This window comes from Pituophis catenifer, unplaced genomic scaffold, assembly GCF_029215685.1.
Source record: "Pituophis catenifer annectens isolate HBS135680 unplaced genomic scaffold, rPitCat1.0.hap2 SCAF_1, whole genome shotgun sequence".
In the NCBI taxonomy this organism is placed as follows: Eukaryota; Metazoa; Chordata; class Lepidosauria; order Squamata; family Colubridae; genus Pituophis; species Pituophis catenifer.
In genome coordinates this window covers 81,385,781-81,408,105 of record NW_027256881.1, presented here as the reverse complement: position 1 = coordinate 81,408,105, position 22,325 = coordinate 81,385,781, and the positions used below count along the sequence as shown (strand labels likewise).

The 22,325-nt window shown below is 36.3% G+C and overlaps 1 protein-coding gene across 3 annotated transcripts in view; it reads right to left on the bottom strand.

Moving 5' to 3' along the window:
- Positions 1 to 323: 323 nt before the first annotated feature.
- Positions 324 to 22,325, bottom strand: part of SYNE1 (spectrin repeat containing nuclear envelope protein 1) — a 335,993-nt gene continuing 313,991 nt past the window's right edge. For 2 of the 3 annotated variants that reach the window (XM_070932643.1, XM_070932645.1), the window contains 10 exons: positions 20,022 to 20,090; positions 17,972 to 18,114; positions 17,158 to 17,284; positions 15,548 to 15,759; positions 14,691 to 14,891; positions 13,692 to 13,820; positions 13,209 to 13,421; positions 11,005 to 11,097; positions 8,097 to 8,155; positions 324 to 1,196 (listed from right to left, as the gene is read on the bottom strand). In XM_070932643.1, the coding sequence (XP_070788744.1) occupies positions 950 to 1,196; positions 8,097 to 8,155; positions 11,005 to 11,097; positions 13,209 to 13,421; positions 13,692 to 13,820; positions 14,691 to 14,891; positions 15,548 to 15,759; positions 17,158 to 17,284; positions 17,972 to 18,114; positions 20,022 to 20,090 (1,493 nt within the window). In that variant the 3' untranslated portion in view covers positions 324 to 949. The remainder of the gene's footprint in view (positions 1,197 to 8,096; positions 8,156 to 11,004; positions 11,098 to 13,208; positions 13,422 to 13,691; positions 13,821 to 14,690; positions 14,892 to 15,547; positions 15,760 to 17,157; positions 17,285 to 17,971; positions 18,115 to 20,021; positions 20,091 to 22,325) is intronic. The other variant, XM_070932644.1, reaches the window with a different exon arrangement.

Genomic DNA, 22,325 nt, shown 5'->3' with positions numbered 1-22,325 from the left:
AATAAAGCGCACAGATCAGTGGTGGGATTCAAAATTTTTTACTTCCAGTTCTGTGAACGTGGCTTGGTGGGCATGGCATGGCATGGCTTGGTGGGCGTGGGGACAGCCAGAGGTGATATTTACCGGTTCTCTGAACTATTCAAAATTTCCACTACCGGTTCTCCAGAACTGGTCAGAACCTGCTGAATACCACCTCTGGCACAGATACATACTGTACATATATACACACATATACTGCTCCAAAATATATTGTTTAAAAAGAAGGAAGACAAAGGATTTCCTGGTTTCTCTATCAAGAAATAAGCACACTAGTCTTAGCAAACTGTACATACATAAATATTTTTAATACTTCATATCCATGGTTGTTCATAAAGTTTTCATGATTTCATTTCTTATATATTTTTTTTAAATTATAAAATGTGCCATTTACAATTTGTGCATTCAAAGCAAAGATTAGAACATCATGCCTCACTCAAAACCCCACCAAAAATGGGGAAAATAATATGCTGCCTTGCAAGCTTTTAAAATTGTATGTTACAATGGTTTCTAAAATCACTCCAGTTTGTTTCTTACAAGTATATAGGTTTATATGTAAGTTTTGTTTAAAATACCAGTAGAGTAGTTAAATAGAGATTGTATAATAGCTCTATAATGAGCAGTCTGGTCCTTCTTCAAACTGAAGTCCTCCGCTAGGTATTGTATAGAGTGATGGTCAAAATTATAAAAGTAGCTGAAAAATCCAGGATGCTATTTGGGGAGAAAAACTTTCTATTACTTAGTCAAAGTCCATGGAAGAGATACAAGTCTTTAGCAGCCCAATTAATGTATTCCATGGCTCATTTTGATGCTGACAGACATTTAATTTATTTATATCAGCAGGGAGGTCACTGAAATCCTACTGAATTCTGGGTACTGCATTTGAAATTTTATTGAGCTGCTGGCAATCTTTTCATAAAGGTGGCGGGCCGTTTGTGTATCTAAGCATGGGATGGAAGGAGCGTGCAAAATTATTTGAGAGGGTGCAGCTATAGTCCTCCTCGCTTGCTGGAACCAAGCAGGCGAGGGCCATCAGAAGCAGCAAGAGAAGCTGGAGAGGAAGAGCTGCTCTCAGCACCCTGAGGAAGAAGCAGTGCTGCGGTCGTGACTGATGCCCCTGGTTTTCAGAACGGGAGGAACCGGAGCCACCTCTTGTGGGCCTGAAGAGAGAATCCAAAACAGAAGTAAGACAATGCAACTCTGGAAAATGGTAGCTGGATCAGTGTGTTACCCAAATACTATTTACTGTAAAAAATATATGCAGCATTCATAATTAGTGATTCCAAATTTTCTAGATGTGAGGCTCAGAAATCTGATGCGTCTTTATTAAAAATTATCTGGAATCTCCAATACTACCAACTACAACAATAATCTGTCACGCTAATTTAAGATGCACTTTATCATATCACTGTCTATGAATGCAAATGATACGGCTTTAGAATACATAATTTTAAGAGTTAAGATTGAAGGAGCCATGCATTAACAAGGGTTCTTTAAGAAGCTGCCCAGATTTTTTTTTAAAAAAAAAATTCTTGCAAGAGTACAGTAATATGTCAATATACAATTAGAAGATATTATCATCCAGTTAAGTACATATTGCATATAATAGCCTCTTTTTGCACTGAATCAGCATCAAACCAATGTTTTTTTTCTTCTTTTATTGTAGTATAATTTATAACCCTAGAAAAAATGATTCAGCAAAACCTAACAGAATGACTTCCTGCTTGCCATGACAAGCATTCATTTCTAATTCAGAAATTATATCTTTATATCTAGTATAATATACCTTTATATCTAGTAATTCATCAAAATGACTGCAGCATTGTTAACCTTAAAGGGTGTGTTTATGTTCCTTTTATTACTAGGGGGCAATTTAGGGCATCTCCCTAACCTTCCAAAGATCAAGAAATCATGAACCGGATTGCTAGTTTCACCTGACAAATGGAGTCATGAATATCCAAAGCTAAAAAGTGGTTAATTGTTTTAAGATGATAGGGCTAGTTAAGAGATCCAAGATTAAAAGCATAAAAGTTGCAGATTATTTACAAAACACCACCAAGGTTAAGATGGGAAGTGGCATTATTTGGTATTCTTGAGTTATGAAAGTATTGAAAAGATATGGCACATTTAGCAACATCAGAGCATTCTGTATTAACGTTTAATTAAACCCAGCCTTCCAGGACCTTAAGGAAACCAATTGGCCAAAATACAAACAAAGGGAACAGGCAGTGCTATTTCATTTCCACCTGAAACTGAAAAAAGACTCTTGTATTGATAGTCAGTTTTATTTTCATGGCTTTCACTTATTCCTCAGCAATGTGTCTACTGCTGTCCTCCTTCCCACTTGCACTTAGCATGGTAAAGAGTACAGGCTCTGATTACACAAACCTTTTGAAAAAAGGAAGGTATGGATTATATTTAGATTTTAGAGTTAGGCACATACAGGTAGTCCTCAAATTTCGACAGTTTGTTTAGTGACCATTCAAAGTTACAACTGCCCTGAAAAAAGGGACTTCTGACCATTTTTCACGCTTATGATTGTTGCATGGTCGCATGATTTACACTCGGATGCCTGGCAACTGGTTCATATTTATGACGGTTGCAATGTCCCGGGGTCAAGTGATCCCCTTTTGCGACCTTCTGACAAGCAACGTCAACGGGGAAGCCAAATTCACTTAACCACCGTGTTACCAATTTAACAACTGCAGTGATTCACATAACAAACGTGGCAAAAAAAGTCGTAAAATGGGGCAAAACTCACTTAACAAATTTCTCCCTTAGTAAACATAAAGTTTAGGCTCAATTGTGGTCATAAGTTGAGGACTGCCTGTATATGCCACAGGGATTGTGTGGAAATTAATGAAGAATAGCAATTGGTTTTCCTCCATTGTAATGATATTTGCACTGCTGGAATACCTGGTGGCATGGTTCCTATTTCCTAAAAAATTCAGAACTGAAATACTGGGTTCAAATTTGTCTTTATCTGTGAGTCTTAGGTCAGAGAACCTGGTTGCAGTCCTATAAATTAAGTCACCATTGACTCTAATTTCAGACTTTCATCAAATAGTGGTGTTCAATTCTTTTAAAAGTAAACCGTTTGAGATTTGTATTTTTGACTGATCATGGTTTTCATTTTATCACTCGTGTCTAAACTGACTTGCATTATCGGAGGTAAGTTATCTGATGTTCTCTTTGAAAGTAGAATTCCAGGATTTTTCTCTGAATACTATAGAAATATGTGTTCTCTTTAAAGAACTTTTATTTTCTGTATCAATAGCAACACTTCTTCCTGTTCACGTCTAGAAAGGCTGCAGGAGTCAGGTTTATTCTCTGCCTTAGAACTGAATGAAGAGCTGGCACCTGAGGAAGTAATATTCAGCAGGCAGAATAAACAGAAGATCCATAATGATTGAATAAGAACCTCAAGAAGTACTCAATAAGAATGTACTTAAGGTAATTGGAAACACAGAATACCTTCTGCATCAAATAGTAGTTTATGAAAATGAACACCAAAATTCATTGTATTCATATGGTTATTTACATTCTTCTTTGGATTACTGTAGTGCTGTTAGGCATTTTTTGTTTTTCTTTTAAGGCTTTTTGTTTCTATTTTGCAATCTGATATCATACTATTTATTTCTAAACACAGTGATAATTTGTGTCCATCTTTGCTTTCATTATCCTCATTCTAATCCCATTCATTTCAATGTCATCTGATGTTGAATATAGCCATTCCCCTGTTTTTTATAGCTCTATTATAAAAGAGCTCTGTTCTGTTTTTGATTTCTGCACATACATCTCTTTAGTTATCTATTATGCAATTCTTTTGTGAATCATCAAGCCCCATGTTTGACATTTGCTTTTTCTCTTAAGGCTGTTTATTTATGGCTAGATGATATTTATTTTCCCTAAAAAATAAAGGAAAAGAATGGCAAGCCTTAACTTGCTAATGTGTAAAAAGATTTCAGTTTTAATTGTTGAATTCATTTTTTTTTCTTTCGATAAGTCTCTATGGAGATTCTCAGTCATCTAGGTCATGGTTGTCCCAAAGATGCTTTTTTTCAAGAGGCAACTGGACTTTCTGCTTTTTCTTTGAAGACGTTTTGCTTCTCATCCAAGAAGCTTCTGAAGCTGGAGCTGAAGCTGAAGCAGCTTCTTGGATGAGAAGCAGAACATCTTCAAAGAAAAGTTCAGTTGCCTTTTGAAAAAAAGCACCTTAGGGACATTTTTTCTTCTTTTCTTTTTCATTTTCGATTTGTAATTGCTTATGCTAGATTATAAATTGATCTCAGATGGCCTATCTGCTTATGTGGTTCATGCTTATATTTAATAGAATAGAATTAGTAATGACTATGATTTCAGTGGGATCTAATTAGGTTAGTCTGGATTCAACTGTGTTGTTATTTCTTGCCATTGATTGCACAATCATAACAATATTCTGACGTAATTTAATTAATGAGACCTGAAATATTTCACTGAATCGAATTTTAAACATTTAAAAGAAATTAATCTGAGATAATTACTATGTATCAGGAAGAAAAAACTAAAAGAACAAAAACATAGTACAATGGCCTAGGCTGCTCCTAATGCCTGATTAGGAGGCAAATACCTGGTGACATATTTTTTTACTGTGTTCAAGTTAACTTATTTTTTTCTGCCTGTACTGTCTTGTGGAATCACATCAAAATCTCATTAAAGCTCAGGGTTATGCAGAAAACATTTTGAAAAATCATGCGCTTGACAAAACTATTTTATTTGACTCTGGGTTGAAGCCAGGAAAAACTTTCAGTGGACTGAAGGCTCTTGTTCCACTATATTTTTCTGTACTTCTTTAATGGAGACGCATATGCTCTTCCCCGATTGCTCCTCACTGCCAGAACAGTAGCAAACAGGCTATTTCGGTAAACAGAAGGAGCAGCCACCAGCAGAAATTACTTTAGTAAAGCAGCTCTGGTAGGAACTCCCCTTGGGGATATGCTAGTGAAATGAAAACTCTACATATTGTATATGGAGGAATAAAGTACTTTGACATATGGGAAATCTAAGCTTTATGTGAACTTCTTTGCTTTGTTAAATGGTGCAGAATTAATTAACTGCCCTGCTTGCCAAGGAATGCTTCCTTCCCATTTGTCTACATTTTTAAGAAGCCATCTTTACCTAAAATAATTTTGGTAATTATATATGGGTAGCTGAATCACTTGAAGTAGATTAACACACATTCTGCAATTGTGAAACAGCAAAACTGGGAGTTATGGGCAATGCCACACTTAATGTGAGACAAAAATTGATTTCTGATTGCAATTTATGCTGACCATATAATCATTGCCTTTTAAAAAATTATTTCCTTTAGAAACTGGGTATCATTAGATGTGAAAAGTGGGAGGAAAGAACAGGGTACTTGATGATCAGGTTCTAAGACTTCAGATTGGATCACTGGCGCCAAGTTCTAAATAGGTAGTTTAAGGCAGCTCATAATGTAAACACCCTGGAGAAAAGGACACAATTACTTTAATCTTTAATCACAGAAAAATATCTACACAGAATTAAATCCATGGCTGAATTCCAATAATATAAAGAAGTAGTTGAAAAGCCAAATAGGATGGCATGAAACTGGTAGCTTTAGTCTGATTTGAGAACCAAAAGATTCTGTTTGTAATGGGCAAATGAGATGCTTTCATATTTATTCATCTAAAACGCTGTCCGGCTAATCTAAAATTGTATGGGTTAAATGACTTCGTTTTTAGTTCATACAGTAAGTCTACTCTACTAAAGATTGCTGATCCAGTGCAAGATCAAACACAAGATGTTTAGATCAGAGGCATGTCAAAATATTAAAGGACACAATGACAGCCTGGCCCCTTTTATCAGTTAAAACTGCATTACACATCAACCACAACCTGTCTGGCTTGTATGCTTGATTAACTTTTCTATTCAGTAGAAACCCATTTGTATTCCATGCTTGTCTGGATGACAAATTGAGTTTTGTGTTGCACCGATGTTGTACTGCTAACAGATGTGTTAGTAAACACCGATGGAGAAAGCAGATCTGAGAGGGCCGCATAGAAACCACAGCCAAAATGCAGGCAAATTCCAAAGAGCTGCCAAATGCTCCAGAAATGCACCAGCTCGCTCATTATAATTCCCAAAGCAGCAGGAAAATGCTACGTATTTGTCAAGAGAGAAGGAAGAAAACTGGCTACAGACACAGCGTTTGCCTTACATCCCAAGCTGCAATTTCCCTATTTCCCTAAAACCATCATCATTCCTCAACTGGATCAAAAATAACACCATTTCTGTTGGGAGGGAGGCTGTCCTTTTTTGAGTGGTTGAAAATGTGCAGCCTCAGAAAAAAAATGGTACACTGTATATCTTAGTTTGATGTTTGATTAAAAACAAAACGCAACTGAAAGATAGCAGTTAAGCAGAAGGGTAAACGCAACGTATGAAGAAGAATGGCTCTATTTGCAAGGGATAATAATAAGCGCAATAATAAGCAGACGGCTTGGTATATTTTCTGCCTTATTTGCCAGTAAAGTGGTTCAGTTATGCAGACAAAATTGTATCTTTTTTTGAAAAACGCTGGGCATTATGAATAACAAATGGTAATAAATGCTGGCTAGCATTCCTTGTTTCTCTCCATGCCCCTACATTTCAAAACATTTTGACTGGAAAAAATTCTATCTATCTAGGGATAGACTGCTACCAAATTCTGAGTGCAGCTTCTGCTTTTGTACAATTGATTTCTTCTATGTTTGCACGAATTATAGATTTGCTATATAAAATAATTTAACCCAAAGAACACATTTGGAAACGTAATTCAACAAATGTTTGTATGCCTGTTCTAATGAAATCAAATGAAGACTGTCAGTTCAAACTTTAGCTGCACATAATTCAAGGAGATCTAATCGATTGTGGGGATTTAGTAAGCCTCTGTCACTAAAGAGTGGGCAGGTGTGAGCTATATTTTCTGACGTTCCATGTTTTCTTTATGTTGTGCTATTTGTATTTAAACAATATCTATTGACAATGAAAGGGTGTCAAACTGGCGGCCCATAGGCTGGATGCATCACGCGCAGGCCACGCCCATTCCAGCTCCGTGAAGGGGAAAAATGTCGTGAAACGTCACATGATGGCAATGTGACGCGGCGAGTTTGACAACTTTGTCCTACCTAGAACATAAATGTGGTTATACGTTTTGGAATCTTCATTCTGATTTGGGTCATGCAAGAAAAGAAAGCCAGGAACGAAAAGTAAATTGTTGATTATAAATAGATAAAAGCACACATATTTCACAACAACGGAATGCAGAAGCACTGTTAGCTGCAGGCAAGACAGATTTCTAGACAGATATGAACACTGAAAGCTTTATTTGTTAAGTCTGCTTTCTAGTAACTAGGTAGGGGGTGCCTGTGCTGCTTTCAGAATGTCCTAAGTAAGCAAGGTTAAAACTGAAGTAAGGATGCTGGCTTGGCAAGGAAGCTGTTTTAGAGTGAAGATGTGTTTCTGCCATACCTTCATTTGCCATCTTCATTTCAGCTTCTGAAATTTGGTTGGGCTCATGAAATTTGAAAACCCACAAACGGAACAAAACTTTGAGGAATGTAAGTTTGGGAAAAGAATAAAAAGGGAGTGCTATGCATTTTATTCAGGTTTGTGGGGGTTTTTTTTGAATTCAGATATGCTGTATTGGCTTATCACCTGCTTTAATTTAATCTCTAGAAACAAAGAGGATGATAAAGAATTTTTTTGTGCCATGAATCTGAGAATGGAATCTCCAATTGTATTTTAAATGCAGTATCATGCATGTAATACCAATGCGTTCCAATACATCTAAGAATTTAGATAAGGGATATTGGCTGGAAGACGCCAAAGTTAAAACTAAGAGCAATCAGTTTTTACTATTTCAAATCAGATTTTGACTGGAGGAAAAATTAATAATTATAGAAAAAATAATACTCAAGCTATTGATATCAGAATGGCCAAGCATCCTTGTTGTGGGCAATTTCCATCATCCTCTTGGAGTTCTAGAACAGAGTGCAGAAACTAGGAGAATAAGGTACCTGCTATGCGGACTGCTGACAGAGGGTCCAGGCTGTGAGACATTACATTTGCCTCGTGGCTGTTTGCAATGAACAGGGGTAAAGAAAGAAGAATGTTCAGTCCAGGCAAATAAAGACAAGCTACTGATGAAATCAAACTAAAAAGAGCAGCAAAGGAAACACAAAATCAAATGAAGTAACTAATTCCCATGAATCAAGGAAACTGGCTTTTCTTTTCCCACTTTTAATTCAACATGAAACGGAACATACAATGTAAACTTAAAAATGACATTCTAGCCAATCAAGCAATATACAGGAAATGCAATGCAGCTTTTTTTTTTTTAAGCTGTGGGAAATATTTTGGTTTATTTTACTATTTAATTTTTTTAAGTGTTTGTTTCTTCATCTTCATCAACTTTAGAAATTGAGTAAATAAAGTTTCAGCCTTACACTAGCAGTATTTTATTTCTCATGATTAAAACAGTTTTGCTCCAGTTCAGTTATGATCCTGGATATGCAGAAGATGCTATGGACACAACAGTAGCACAGATTATGCGTGTAACCAGGAATTGGATTATCACCAAAGTGATTATAACTGGCACGTAAGGGAAGAAGCTGTGAGAATGCCATAATGGCTAGGTTCACATACAGCATTAAACAACAAACCACAGTTTATAAAGTGCAATGATTGGTTAAGGTCCTGGCCTGGAAGCCATTGTAATAATGGTGTGATAAAAATCTTAAGAAATAAAAAAAATAAATAAAGCCAAATAAACCACATTATAAAATCATGAGGGAATGTAGCTAGAAGGAATAGTTTTTTGCTTTTTATAATATTTCAAAAAAAAAGAAAAGAAAAAGAAAAAAAGAATGACTAAGTCTGAACTATTTTTAAAGCTAAATTGCATGAAACTATTTCATATGCTATGAATGGACATGACCACTAAACAGACACTATGTTAGAAAGATTTTAAACATTAAAAATGGAACTTGAAAATATATTCCCAACAATTATTTGGTAAAAGTTCCTTGCTCCAGTAAATTAATAATTCTTTTCTTGTTAATGAACATGAAATCTATTTACAAATATTTAACACAAGTAAAAATAATGACTTAGGAACCATAGCTGTTGGGATTTTTGCAGCTTTCTCTCCTGAAAAGCCAGTGTTCCTTTATGTTCTTAAACAAGTAGAGGCAGTGAAATCAATTTTTGCAGGCCATAAAGCTCATAATGTCAGAACTAAGATATAATTTTATAAGAAAGCAAATGAAAATTGACAGTTCTGTAAAAGTTAAGGAAAGCTGGATAATAATTAAATAAATAAAATAATAATTAAAAAAAGGAGAAAAATTAAAATCAAGTACACTCCAGGAGTCAAAGTGAGGCATAGGACAAGATATACTATAGTACACGCTCTTTATTTTTGGGAACAGAAAAAGAAGAATGGAAAGTGGTAGGAGGCAGTTTTGGAACTGCAAGAAAAGGAACTGAATATTGTGTAAAACACAAACTGGCACACTTGGAATGGTATTGCTATTCCGTGCAAGTGTGCATGTGGGGGCTGGGGGAAATTTATGCTTTTATGAAGAAAATAATTGGTTTCACAACAAAATAGCTTGTTTCCTCTCTCTTCAGAGACATCATTATTTAATTGGTGAGAATTAAAGGGTAGCGATTGTCGTAAGTTTGGTCAGCTTTCTAATTTTCTTTTCCAACAACACAAAGAATCTAACTTTGTACCTCAAATGCTGCAAGCATTCTCTATCTGTATACAGGCAGTCCTCGCTTACTGACTTCCTCATTTAATGACTGTTATATCAGTGTTTAAAAAACATGGCCGATCCTTGCATTTATAACTGTCGCAGTGTCCCACCATCATGTGATTGCCATTCAGGCACTTCACAACTGACATGCATTTACAATCATTGCAGTGTTCTACAGTTACGTGATCGCCATTTGTGTTCTTTGTCACTGGCTTAGGTCACGCAGAATTAATTGAGAAGGCAAAAATAAAACCATAAGTCATAATCATGTGATATTTTGCTTAGTGGCTGAAGCGTTAGGCGACAGAGTCGCAAGTCTCAATTATGGTTGCTAAGTGAAGACTACTCGTATGCTGAATTTGATATAAATAATAAAATCACTTTCTTTTATCCTCCCAACTCGAATCATTTTCCTTGTGCTGCTCTTTATCAAGAGCAATCTTATTGTACTTTCAGTCCATCTCTGCAAATATCACCATACTGCTTTCAGCTCTTAAAAGGTTCGTTGTATCTCACAAGGCCGAGTGTGTGGGAGAGGCCATTTGCATGACTGCTGTTCCAAATGACAAATGTTTGTAAGCTTAAATTTGGGCCACATCTCCCAAGACCAGAGTATGGTGGCTAGTCCCACAGAGTTGTTACCTCCCAGGTTTCTACTTTGAGCAGTCAGTGTCAGAGCCAGAACTCTGAAAAACGTAATGTATGAATTTCTATTGTAATGTTTGCTTAAACTCAGGTTACATATTGATTTGTTATTGATGAACTGGTTAAACTACTCCAGAAAAACAAAACAAAATCCCGAGCAGTGAGATGTAGGAATTATGGGGCAAGAGAAGCCTTTGAAAAGCTTCCATCCCTTAGAGCTGTTCTTCCCATTCAAAAGAAGTAGCATATCATGTATACGCCTGCTACACTTTGAGTCCTGATTTTGTATATATTTATATAGAATTTAAAAATTCTGATTTGATGCAGGGTAAAAGATGTACAAGGTTGAGGAGGCAGCGGGGTTTTTTTGGGGGAGGTGGGTCTGGATCATTATTCTGGTCTGGTGCTTTTCTTGGAGGGGTGGGCTATGACAAGAGGTGTTTGAGACTTTTCACCTTGGCTACAGCTATCTGGTGCTTCCACCCAAGGACTGGCAAAAAATAATCTGGCATGACATTACCATTCTCTGTCGGCTTGGAGTGCTCCTTCCAGATACTGGACTGAGGGATCCTGATGTGTCCAGTTCATCAGCCGAAGACCACGAGGATAAGTCCTGAGTGGTTAGTTATTATCAATTACAATCATCATCATCAATCAATCATCATCACCATCTTTAACTTGCACAAGTGAAGTTTTTTGGATGGTATGCAATTTAAAAACATAAAGCAGTAAACCCAGTGGTGGATTTTTACTGGTTCGCCCCGGTTTGGGTGAACCGGTAGCGGCGGTGGCAGGAGGCTTGGCCCACCCGTCAGGACGTCATCACAGATGCTCTGAGCATGCGCAGAAGCACCGCAAGTGAGCAAAGCGAGTGCATGCACACGCACGCTCACAGTTCCGAACCAGTATCGAAAGTAAGTGAAATCCACTACTGAGTAAAACTATCGTGCATGGAAAAATCAAAAAGTCTTCATCTGATACCCCCAAAGGCAAGTCTCTTGGAAGAGGAACAGCTTCTCTCCCATCACTGCTCTCTCCAGGTGCTTCTTATTCAGTAGGAACACTTGGAGAGCAGTTCAGATCAAAACCTTGGGATACAGAGAGGTTTCTATGAAAGGAGATAGCAGGGCTCAAGGTATATATATATTTTAAAAAGGGCTTCAGAATAATGGGAATATATGAAAAGCACCTCTCTTCAAACATGTGGGCAGCCACAGGTTTTTTGTTTTTTGTTTTCTTTTTCCAGGCTGCTTCGGAAGTTTTTCCACACTCTCTTTCAATCTGTGTACATACACATTCATTTCACTTTTTGGGGGGAAAAACAGCAAAGCAGCAGCACCCTCAAATCAGAGGCACAAGGCTATTTCTTTCTTTTTTCTTTCTTTTTTTTTGCAGTGTGACCCTCTGTGGCAGTCCAAATTGCACACCTGGTAATGTGGGGAGTCATCTCTACAGGGAAACAAGGTTAATAGCACTCAGCTAGTTAGATGACTCATAATTAGCATCTCTTATCTTCTCTGAAATAATTTCAGCTTACTGCCCTCTTTAGTGGGTATCTAATGCTTACCTGGGCTGAATGAAAAGAATAGTGGTGGATGTCAACACTATAGGTAGTCCTTCACTTACAACAGCTCGTTTATTGACTGTTCAAAGTTACAATGGCACTGAAAAATGTGACTTATGACTGTTTTTCATAGTTATGACCTTTGCAGCATCCCCATGGTCATGTGATTTACATTCGGATGCTTGGCAACTAGTTCATATTTATGACGGTTGCAGTATCCTGGGGTCATGTGATCACTTTTTGTGACCTTCCGACGAGCAAAGTCAACGGGGAAGCCAGATTTACTTAACAACTGTGTTCCTAACTTATCAATTGCAGGGATTCACTTAACAACTGTGGCAAGAAAAGTCATAAAATGGGGCAAAACTCACTGAACAAATGTCTCACTTAACAAGAGAAATGTTGGGCTCAATTACGGCTGTAAATCGAGGACTACCTGTATTTGGTGACATCTCTGCATTAATACCACCTCCTTCACTGTAACATATTATAAAGAATATGCAACAAATGTGTAAGAAAATTGTTCACACAAAAAATTCAGTAACAAAACATAACTGTAGGTCATACAGAGCAAAATAAATACAATCTTTATTTAAATCTTTATTTAAAAGGGAGAAAGGAGAGTCCATTAAAGCCAAATGGTGAATTAGATTTTTAGACACCAAAATATACTTACAGTTAAATAAGTCCACTAATAATGGTGAATACTCATTTTGAAAGAAAAGAGCCAAACACTGACTTTCTTCATTGGACAGGGAGAACTCTCTTATTGCTTGAAATTTAGGCAGAACTCAGACCCAGCAAATTTTTGTCTATGCAATCCAAATTCTTATAAACCAAGTTCTATTAAACCAAGGGTTACCACTAAAGTTAGCTTGGGAATATATTAATAAAAGTTTGCCTTGATGGCTTCCTTGCCATCAAGCAGTGAATACTAGAAAGAAAATTTGTCTTTACAGGGATAATAAGAGTATGATAGCATGATATCAACAGCATGATAAAACTTTTAAGGTTTACAGATTTTAACATGAGTAGTACATATCAAAAAAAAAAGTACAAAGAATATGAAATCATTCTGGTAGCAAAAATGCAAATTGGAAAGAAATTGTCCATTGTCAATTTCAAATTGCCATTATGAAAAGATCATAAAAAAGACTTACCAATTGACTGCTTGAAATATCTAGAATCTTCTCTAGTTCTTTAATGTGACGTGTCACATCTTTCAGGAGCATTTTTAGTCTGTTTCCAATGACATGGACCTTTTCTTTGGCCTCTAGACAATCCTTGCCTTCAGCATTGACTAGCAGTTGGCAGGACATGTCTTGAAGAGAGGCCACTTTTAACTGAGATTCTAGAAGCTCACGTCGTATTTGCTGTTGGGAACAAAGGTGAGATATTTTGGGCTTTAAAACAACAGGTCAAAATGAAATTCATTTTGCAAGAATAACAGTTTCTTCTGGTCTCATATGAAGGGATTATTAACGCCCTCTGGGAAATAATTTAGCACAACTTTCTGGGAAGAAATAAAGAATTAACCTTAACCAATAAATCCCCCAAATAAGATTTGATACTGTCACTTATTTCCCCATTAATGTTCTCCAGACATCCCTAGACATCTGGTTATTAAAATAAAAGGATACTACCATGAGAAGCCTGTGATGATCCTGCAGAGTATCAGAGTCATGATTTGGATTGATAGGTACTATTTCATTTTTTCTCCTGTCGATGTTCTCCAGCCATAATAATAAGCCATGGCTCATCTCATGGAAATCCTAAAAACAAAGGGTAAGAGTGTAATAATGCTACCCAGCTCTGTCATCTGAGACAGTTGTTCCTGCAATTTCTTATTTACCTTACTGTTGCTGGCTGTGGGAGTTGAAGTCAACAAGTCTTAAAGTTGCCACATTTCGAGACCCCCCATTCTAAATTATTGCTTAAAATGTTACAACTAACACCGTGCTTGCATCTCCTTTCTCTCCTTAAAATTTATTTTAGCAAAACACTTTCTGATATATTAAAACTGTAGGTCATTGTGATGTCTGAGGTAACATAATTCCTGCAAGCAAGGAGCAAACCAAGATTTGCAATACTGTTTTGCAATGCTAGAGTTTTATTACATCAATTAATTAAGCCAAATTAATTAATTAAGCCAAATTAGGACAATTAAACCAAAAAGTGTTCTAACTAAATAAATAAAAATTTAAATGAAAGAAAAATACATAGATGTACTGTATGCTATATTCTTGATACTCCAGGCTGTGATTTGAAGAACTAGAATATGAAGATAGAATAAGAATGGAACATAAGTTATCTTAAAAGGGTTTGAGATTTTATGCTAAATTTTGTTGTTTTTTTTTACAGCCTGGAGTGAACCATTTTTTTAAAAAATGCTGGACCCTATATAAGGCTTGGTACTATTCTAGTTTGCTAAGTGGTATTAGGAAACTGTAATTTAATTATAACTGAAATCTTATAAAAGCTACCTTTCAAGGTGAAAAACAAAATATCTTTTAAAGAACATCTCCAGAATGAGATGTTCTTTAAAAGAGAACATGGCCTCAAAAGAGGCCATGATTATGTGCACGCCTACTGCACTACATCCAGGACACCAAGAAGAAAGTTTTGTAAAAGCCAGAACAGACCTGACATTGCATGAGAGCACTCTGTAGGGAGCAGCGCCATTCTTCTAACACAGAGCAGACATGGTCCCAGCGCATGTTCATTTGAGACAGTTGTTCCTGCAGTTTCTTGTTTTCCTCACTGTCCGACTGCATGAATTCTGAACTGCATAAGTTGATGGACAAAATGATGGCTTTGCGATTATCAACAGCCTTCTGCAGCTCCTTGAAAACAGCAAGGGGGGTGGTAGAGGAAAAGAAGATAGGGAGAAAAAAAACAACAACCTGCTAGAACCTTTTCAGAAAACAAACTTTTCCATCTCAACATTTCATCCGTTAAAGATAGTTAAATGTGTTTTTTTCTTAGTTATTATTACTGTGTTATATTTTTAAAATTATGTTCAACAGTTGGGTAGTAATAGGCACTTCTAAAATCTCTTACTATAAAGAGCAGAATGCATAACAAACTAATACATTGTTTTATAAAGTAAAGCTTATAGGCATGGCAATATGTGAAAAAACACATTGGCAGACATCAAGATGAGCTTATAACTAGCCTGTTAAAGATTATGTACCCCTGAAGAAATAGTAATTGTTTCAGTAGCTTCAATGAAAATTCAGGAAGGAATTTTGTAAAGTAACCTAATAATTTTTCTTCATAAAATGAGGGGGTTTGAAATTCTAACACTAAAGCATTAAGACAACAACAACAACAACAACAACAACAACAACCCTTGGTATAAAAAGGTAAAATCTCCTCTCAGTCCATCTCAGCTTCTGCTGACTTCAGGGAAACATCCATGAAAGGAAATTAAATTTATTCTATCTGAATAAATAAACAAGCAAGATAATGTTAAAACATATTCCAAGTGAAAACCTACTTTCAGTTTTTTAATCCGGAACTCAATGGTCTGTATGTCTGTGCTAAGATCAAGGCAACGCAATTGGTCCAATTCCTCTTCAGTTTCTCCCAGCCAAACCCAGATGTTGTTTAGGTCAGAACTGAACTGCTGCCACTGTTGAAGATTCTGCTTCATTCGCAGTTCTTTACTTAAGGCTTGGGCCTGAATTAACTCCCATCGATCAATGACACCTAAGAAAAGAAGGCCTTGCTTTGTGAAAGTCAGTTCTTAACCTCCTGTCCAATTGAACTTCCCAATGTTTCATCACACTAAGAATGATGAAGGCACCAGAATGAGTTCCCATCCCCGCCTTTCCTACTTTCCCTTCTGGCTTCAGTTAACCACATGAATAGACAGATGACATTCAGCCCCATAATAAGAACAGAAGCAGAGGGTCATAATAGCCCTGCCTACCCTGTACCAGATATCGAATGGAATGGTTATGTAGATTCCTGAGTTTTGATCCAAATTTAAGCTCAGAGGAGCTTAGAGTTAAGAATAGTACCCATATGAAAAGTTATTCTCCCTCATATCTATTTATTTAACCCTAAGAAGATGGAAGATTATTTGAAGGCATGTCTCCTTATCCTTTATATTTAGCTCTCCAAACCCTCAGATTGGGTAATTGTTTCCAAGGCAAAATCTACTAAATCACTAACTTACACTATTAATAAAGGAAGGTTTATCATTAAAAAACTGTACGCCATGCGATTATTACTATAAAGAGTTCTAGAAGTATTATAGAATGTTCAATCTGACCAGATTATATCAATTTCTGTTAAAATGAGTTTTTATGTTTTTATTTACAACCAAAATACTACATTGCCACAATAATTAGTCCAGGCCTGGGTTTTTTTTCCAAATTCATTTTCATTGAGTTCACCTGTATTAATAGTTCCAACTTAATCCAGAACTGAAAAAGATTCTAGAATAGCAATACTATAAAATCACAATAGACTCTTAGAAAATGAAAAAAAAAAATAACCAGAAACTAATTTACAAACAAAATTAATAAGTGTTGAACAGAAAACATTTGTATATACAAGAGGATCAAGGCTTAAGTTCTGAATCTGCTACAGTTGTTCTGTTTCCTCTTGTCTCCTGGATGCCACTGATTTTATTAAAAGAAGAGATAATATCCCAGATCTAGGTATATTCTCAAAATTATTTCAGAAACTAATTAAATATTCACAATTGTTATCCTGATAAAAAGAGTTAAGTTCCAAGCATATTGAAGTTGCCTTAATGCTAGGGCCTGCTTATGCCTCAAAGTGATTAGAAACATTTAATTTTTTTTTTTTTTTAAATTGATTTATATGCCGCCCTTCTCCGGAGACTCAGGGCGGCTTATAATGCATTAAGCAATAGCCTTCATACTTTTGTATATTTCATCAATTGTGTGATTCCCAGCTGATCTCAAGGTATGTCCCATCAAATAGGATCACATATCTAATCTCACCATAGGTCCTGGTGGAATACAACAAGGATAGAAAAGAGAGGCCATTCAGATGTATGGATAGTGCCCTGTGTCCATGGTCATTACTGCTTGTTTTCATACATTTATGTGGGAAGATTTGACTATTACTTACCAGATGTTTGTGGCTCTGCATTGTTCAGATTAATAAATCCAGAGAGCTTTTCCTCTTCTTCTTTCAGTTTATGTTCAAGCCGCCTTACTGAATCTATACTCCTGCTGCACTCACCCAGGAGCTTCATCTGTTTTTTAAAAGAATCCGCCAGATAACTTTTCAGTAGCCATGTTTCCACAATTTAGCTTGAAATAGCTAAGACTTGAAATAGCTAAGACTTGAAATAGCTAAGACTTGAAATAGGTAAACTACCATTTTAGTTGTATAGAAATTTGAGGTTTAGTCACAATTTTGACAATTATTTAATATGTATACTAGCTTACTTGGATCACTGCATTTGTACTATATGACAAACATTAATTAGAAGGGGGCATACAATGCATTGGAAAAATACAGTGTTCTTTGCCAATTGTTTTACAAACTGTTTAACTAGATGACACTCACAAGATTCATTATAAGAACGTGTGGATGATTATTTGTATGGCTGGGTTGAGGACGAGCAAAACAGGTGAGATATAAATACCATTTATTTGTTGTATGTATGTTAAGAACCCATAACTTCAGCTAGCATTTGGAACTATCCATCCATCCATCCATCCATCCATCCATCCATCCACCCACCCACCCACCCTGAATAATCCTGGTCCATTTTGCATGTTTCAAGATGGGCTTGTGATCGGTGATTGCTTATGCCACAATTAATTTTTTAGGACTGCAGGACTACACATTTCTTTTCTTGGAGGTTACCATTTCTGTACATCAAAAAGTTTAATTTTACATCCAGCCACTAGGTGGTAATGCTCATAGTACTTACATATCCTTTGTAGCTAGAATCTAGCTCAGGCCCTGTAGGAGTTTTACTGCGGATTATATTCTCCGTTTGCTGTATTTGGAAACGACTAGTGTCCAAAGCTTTGTCAAGCTGCCGAATATGTGTTTCCAAGGAACCTGGTTCTCCTGCAGTAATTATACAAATGAGATGTTATCAACTAGAGCAGCTAAAATATCTCAGACCAATAAAATAGAGAGTGGGGTTAATTAGGTTAGGAAGCATGAAAAAGGTTGACTGAATAGCATGTCTGACAAATTAAATCTATAAGTAATTTGCAAATGGGTCAGTAATTGAAGACAAGTTATTTTTTAAGGAGAAAATATACAGTGTTGACCAAAGCAATCCATTTTTAGAAATAGCTCTGAATGGAAAGCAAAATATTCTACTTGAATTATTGCATCTTCAGACATTTTTAAAGTATTTGTGGTATTCTCACGAGGTAAATAAGGAGAGTGTTTGAGAGAAAAGAAAACTACATTCTGTTTTCCTCTCAAATAGTTTGATATCTCCTATAATTTGCCTCGGGCTGCAGTAGTATATCCCAGATGAATACAAATGGCTACTTTTGGATAAATTACCAAAAAGCAAACAAACCAAAACAAACTAAAACAAAACCCCAACAATCCAGAAATTTGAATGAGCCATTAATTTTCTTTCAAATTCAGAGATAGAATGCTTCCTTAAGTCTCTTTCTAGTTTTTTTTTAACATGCAAGGAAAATAGAATGTCCCAAACCCTGAATATTTTCATTTTATATGTCTATATTTTACAGAGTTTTTTTAAAGTAGAAAATTAAACTGAAAAGCAGCAAAATGACTCCAGGATACATATTTGCCTTTTTAAAAAAAGACACAGCACCTTCCTTTATTATAGCCACAATCAGAAATATTGGGAGAATATTAGCATTTATATTTCATGCTTTAAAAAAACCTCTTCCAGAATAAAATCCAGTTATATTCACTTCTCAGCACAGTAGAAATTATTGGTGGCACTAAATCCCTCTCTTTGGATTCCAAAGTTTCAAATAGAAATAGTAAAACTGAGGAACCATGGAAAAAATGTGGTGTCTATGTGTGGTCTGTAAATGAGGGAGGAGACCCTGTGAGAGCAGAGGTCAGCTTGTGCAATGTGTGATGCCATCCAATATTTTCAAACTGTACAAGAAGATCTGATAATGCAGAGAGGAGAAGCCAGCCTGACACTACAGGTAGTTCTCAATTTACGACTACAGTTGAACCCCAACTTTCTGTTGCTAAACAAGGCAGCTGTTAAGTTTTGCGTTTTGCTCCATTTTACAATCTTTTTTTTTGCCACAGGTTGTTAAGCAAATCACTGCAATTGTTAAATCAATTGCAGCTAAAGCAAGAAGTGAATAACTGACTTTGTTTGTTGGAAATAAGTTGGGATGGTTATAAATGAGGATCACATGACCCCAGTTCGGTACAAATGTGCATAAATACATGTCGATTGGCAAGTTCCTGGATTTTGATCATATTACCATGGAGATGCTGCAATGGTCTTAGGTGTGAAAAATGATCATAAGTCACTTTTTTCAGTACTGTTGTAACTTGGAACAGTCACTAACCAAATGGTTGCAAATCAAGGACTACCTGTATATTCTTTCAGTTCCACCCATATAACCCTTATTGGGCCCGAAAAACTTTCCTTATAGTACAGCACAATAAAAAATTATACAGTTGGTGATATTAGTTATTTCTTATCTGAATCTAATACAATATACTGATGCATTTCCCCTTAGCTCACATACTGTGAGATGGGGATGTTAGCACTATTACACTGTTATACTTTAAAAAAGAGAGACCTCAAATTTTGTGAGTTTGCCAAATATCCAGTTGGAAGCAACAATATTTTACAAGGTACTTTTTGTGTGAGGAAATAGTTTTCAATTTGCTGGTGCGTCTGAGTGAATTAGAGTGATTGGTTAAATAATGAATAAAGCAGCAGATGTGTTAAGAAAGCTCTACTAGAGATATTTTAGGATTACAGCAATTTTAGGCTTTTTAATGCCTACCACAGACATTTTTGAGAGCATTTTCAGTATGTTTTACATAGGCTTCGGGGCTCTCAGGAATCACTACATCTGCAAAGATAAAACACAGTCATTGATTCTTAGTAATAATTATTGAAGGGAATCTGAATTTTAACAGAAGATAGTAATTTACCAAGTTTATTCTTCATTTTGCTTAGAGAAAGAGAACTGAAGTTAATCATAGCGTCTGGTCTGTATCCAATACTATATTGCGATAACAGAAATCATTAATGAAACAGACTTTCTTTTTCATCCCATGATATCAGAGCTCTTTTCTAGTCTATTTTAGATGTTTAGGAATTCCAGAGCACATCTGACAAAAACATGGATGGTACAAAGAGGCAGTGTAAAGGCGAACTCCTTAATGCAAATAAAACCCTTATTACATTAAAGAGGAAGTACTTCAAGTACTTCAAGCAAAGAGAGATCTTAAATCCAGTGTCATTACGAGTTAGAACTTATTCTATAATTTCATGCCTGGAGGTAATGTAGTGCAAGATGCAAATCATGTACTGTAATGATATGTGAGAAATAACTAGAGACTGGGTGAAGAAATGCTGCCTAGGGAATGATCAGATAACAGAATGCATAGCCTGCGGCAGCATAATGAGTAGAGAAAGAGGTTCAGAAAGGATCCTCCCTAGTTTCTCAGTCTCTCAAGGAGAAATAAGTGTATATTCAGACTTGCAAGATTTTGTTAACATAGCCATACAGTAAAGTAGAACTAGCTCATCTGGTCATGTCTCCTGTCTGGTCTACCTGGGAAAGCTGATGTGTATATTTCATGATGCTTATCTCATTCAAATTCAATGATTTTTCTAAGAACTTCTTACTTGTAACTTTTTCAATTGGTCATCTATCTATTATACATGTGGGCATTGTCACATATGCATGCCATTCTTGAAACATAATGCTGAGATAGACTCTATCCCTATTTTGTATGTACCCATGGTAGCCTTCCAGAAGTCCCTCAAAATGTGGCTCTGTCAACAGGTTTGGGGATTTCAGGGATATGGAGAAGTGGTGAGATGGCTACATTGTCTGGAACATAAAAAATGTTCTTCTCTTTTTAAAACATTATATCAATGCCCTTATTCCAGAATAATGTTATTAATGTTTGATTTTAAGGTGGTTTTTATTTTATGATACCCAGAGTCATGTTTGTGAGATGGATGGCTATATAAATCTGATAAACGAATGAATAAATGAATGAATGAATGAATACATGCAAAAATGTGGGTAAGCTTATATACCGTAGTGGTTAGAGTTCTACCTTTATCACGGGACACTGGGGTTTCAATCCTGGCTGCTATTTACAGTACCTTACTACTAGGGTACCTTGGGCAAATACCCCTAATCATTTACCTGCCTACCTCAAATATGAGAGTAACATGAACTGGAAGGGTCACAGTGCTCAGACGTCACCCAGATTAGGTTTGCATCAGATATTGGAGAACCAGGACAATAAGTAATAAGTAGGCTACCGGAACAAACCATACATGGACAAAGCAAGAAAACCTGTAATTGATGGAATGCTACTACAACAGTAGACCTAATAAGAGGGGATACGTGAGAACTACAGATGGAAAGAAAACCTGCATCCACACCAACTGAGAACACTTCAGCGTAGTGAAGAGGAAGCTGCTTACACAACTTGAGATAGACCAACTATGCATTACATCCTAGACTCAAGAAGAAGACCTGGAAGAACAACTGGAGGGGGACCTGAAGCTGGAATGTCACTGCCACTCCCTCCATTACAGAGCATAGCTGTTGATATTGAGGCATAAGATCATGGATAAAACCAATGAACTGGTGGGGTCTTTGGTGCTTTCTGAGCTTGGTTGTTTTCTTGTAGACATTTCATTACCAACATCTGTAAGAAAACAATCAAACTCAGAGAGCACTAAAGACCCCAGAGTTCAATCCTAAACTTCAAATATTATCTTCTATCAGCAAGGAAATGGTATATGCTACACCACCATAATTCTGGAGATGCTTGGCTACACAGTCAAGAATAGTAGTACATACTCCCCTCTCTAGAATAAGCCAGAGGCTAAGATCAAAGCAACTCAGAGAGAGGTTACTCAACTGATAGAATTATAGAAGAGTGTGACAATTAAGACTCTGCTCCTGAAAAAAATACAAGATTCCATGATTCCATCTGAAGACCTAGAGACTACTAAACAAAGGCTCACAGCACTTGCTACCAGGTTAAGGAGATGCACTAGAGAAGCAGAGGCCAAGATTAATGCCCACCTCTCCAAAGAACCATCCAAATACTCA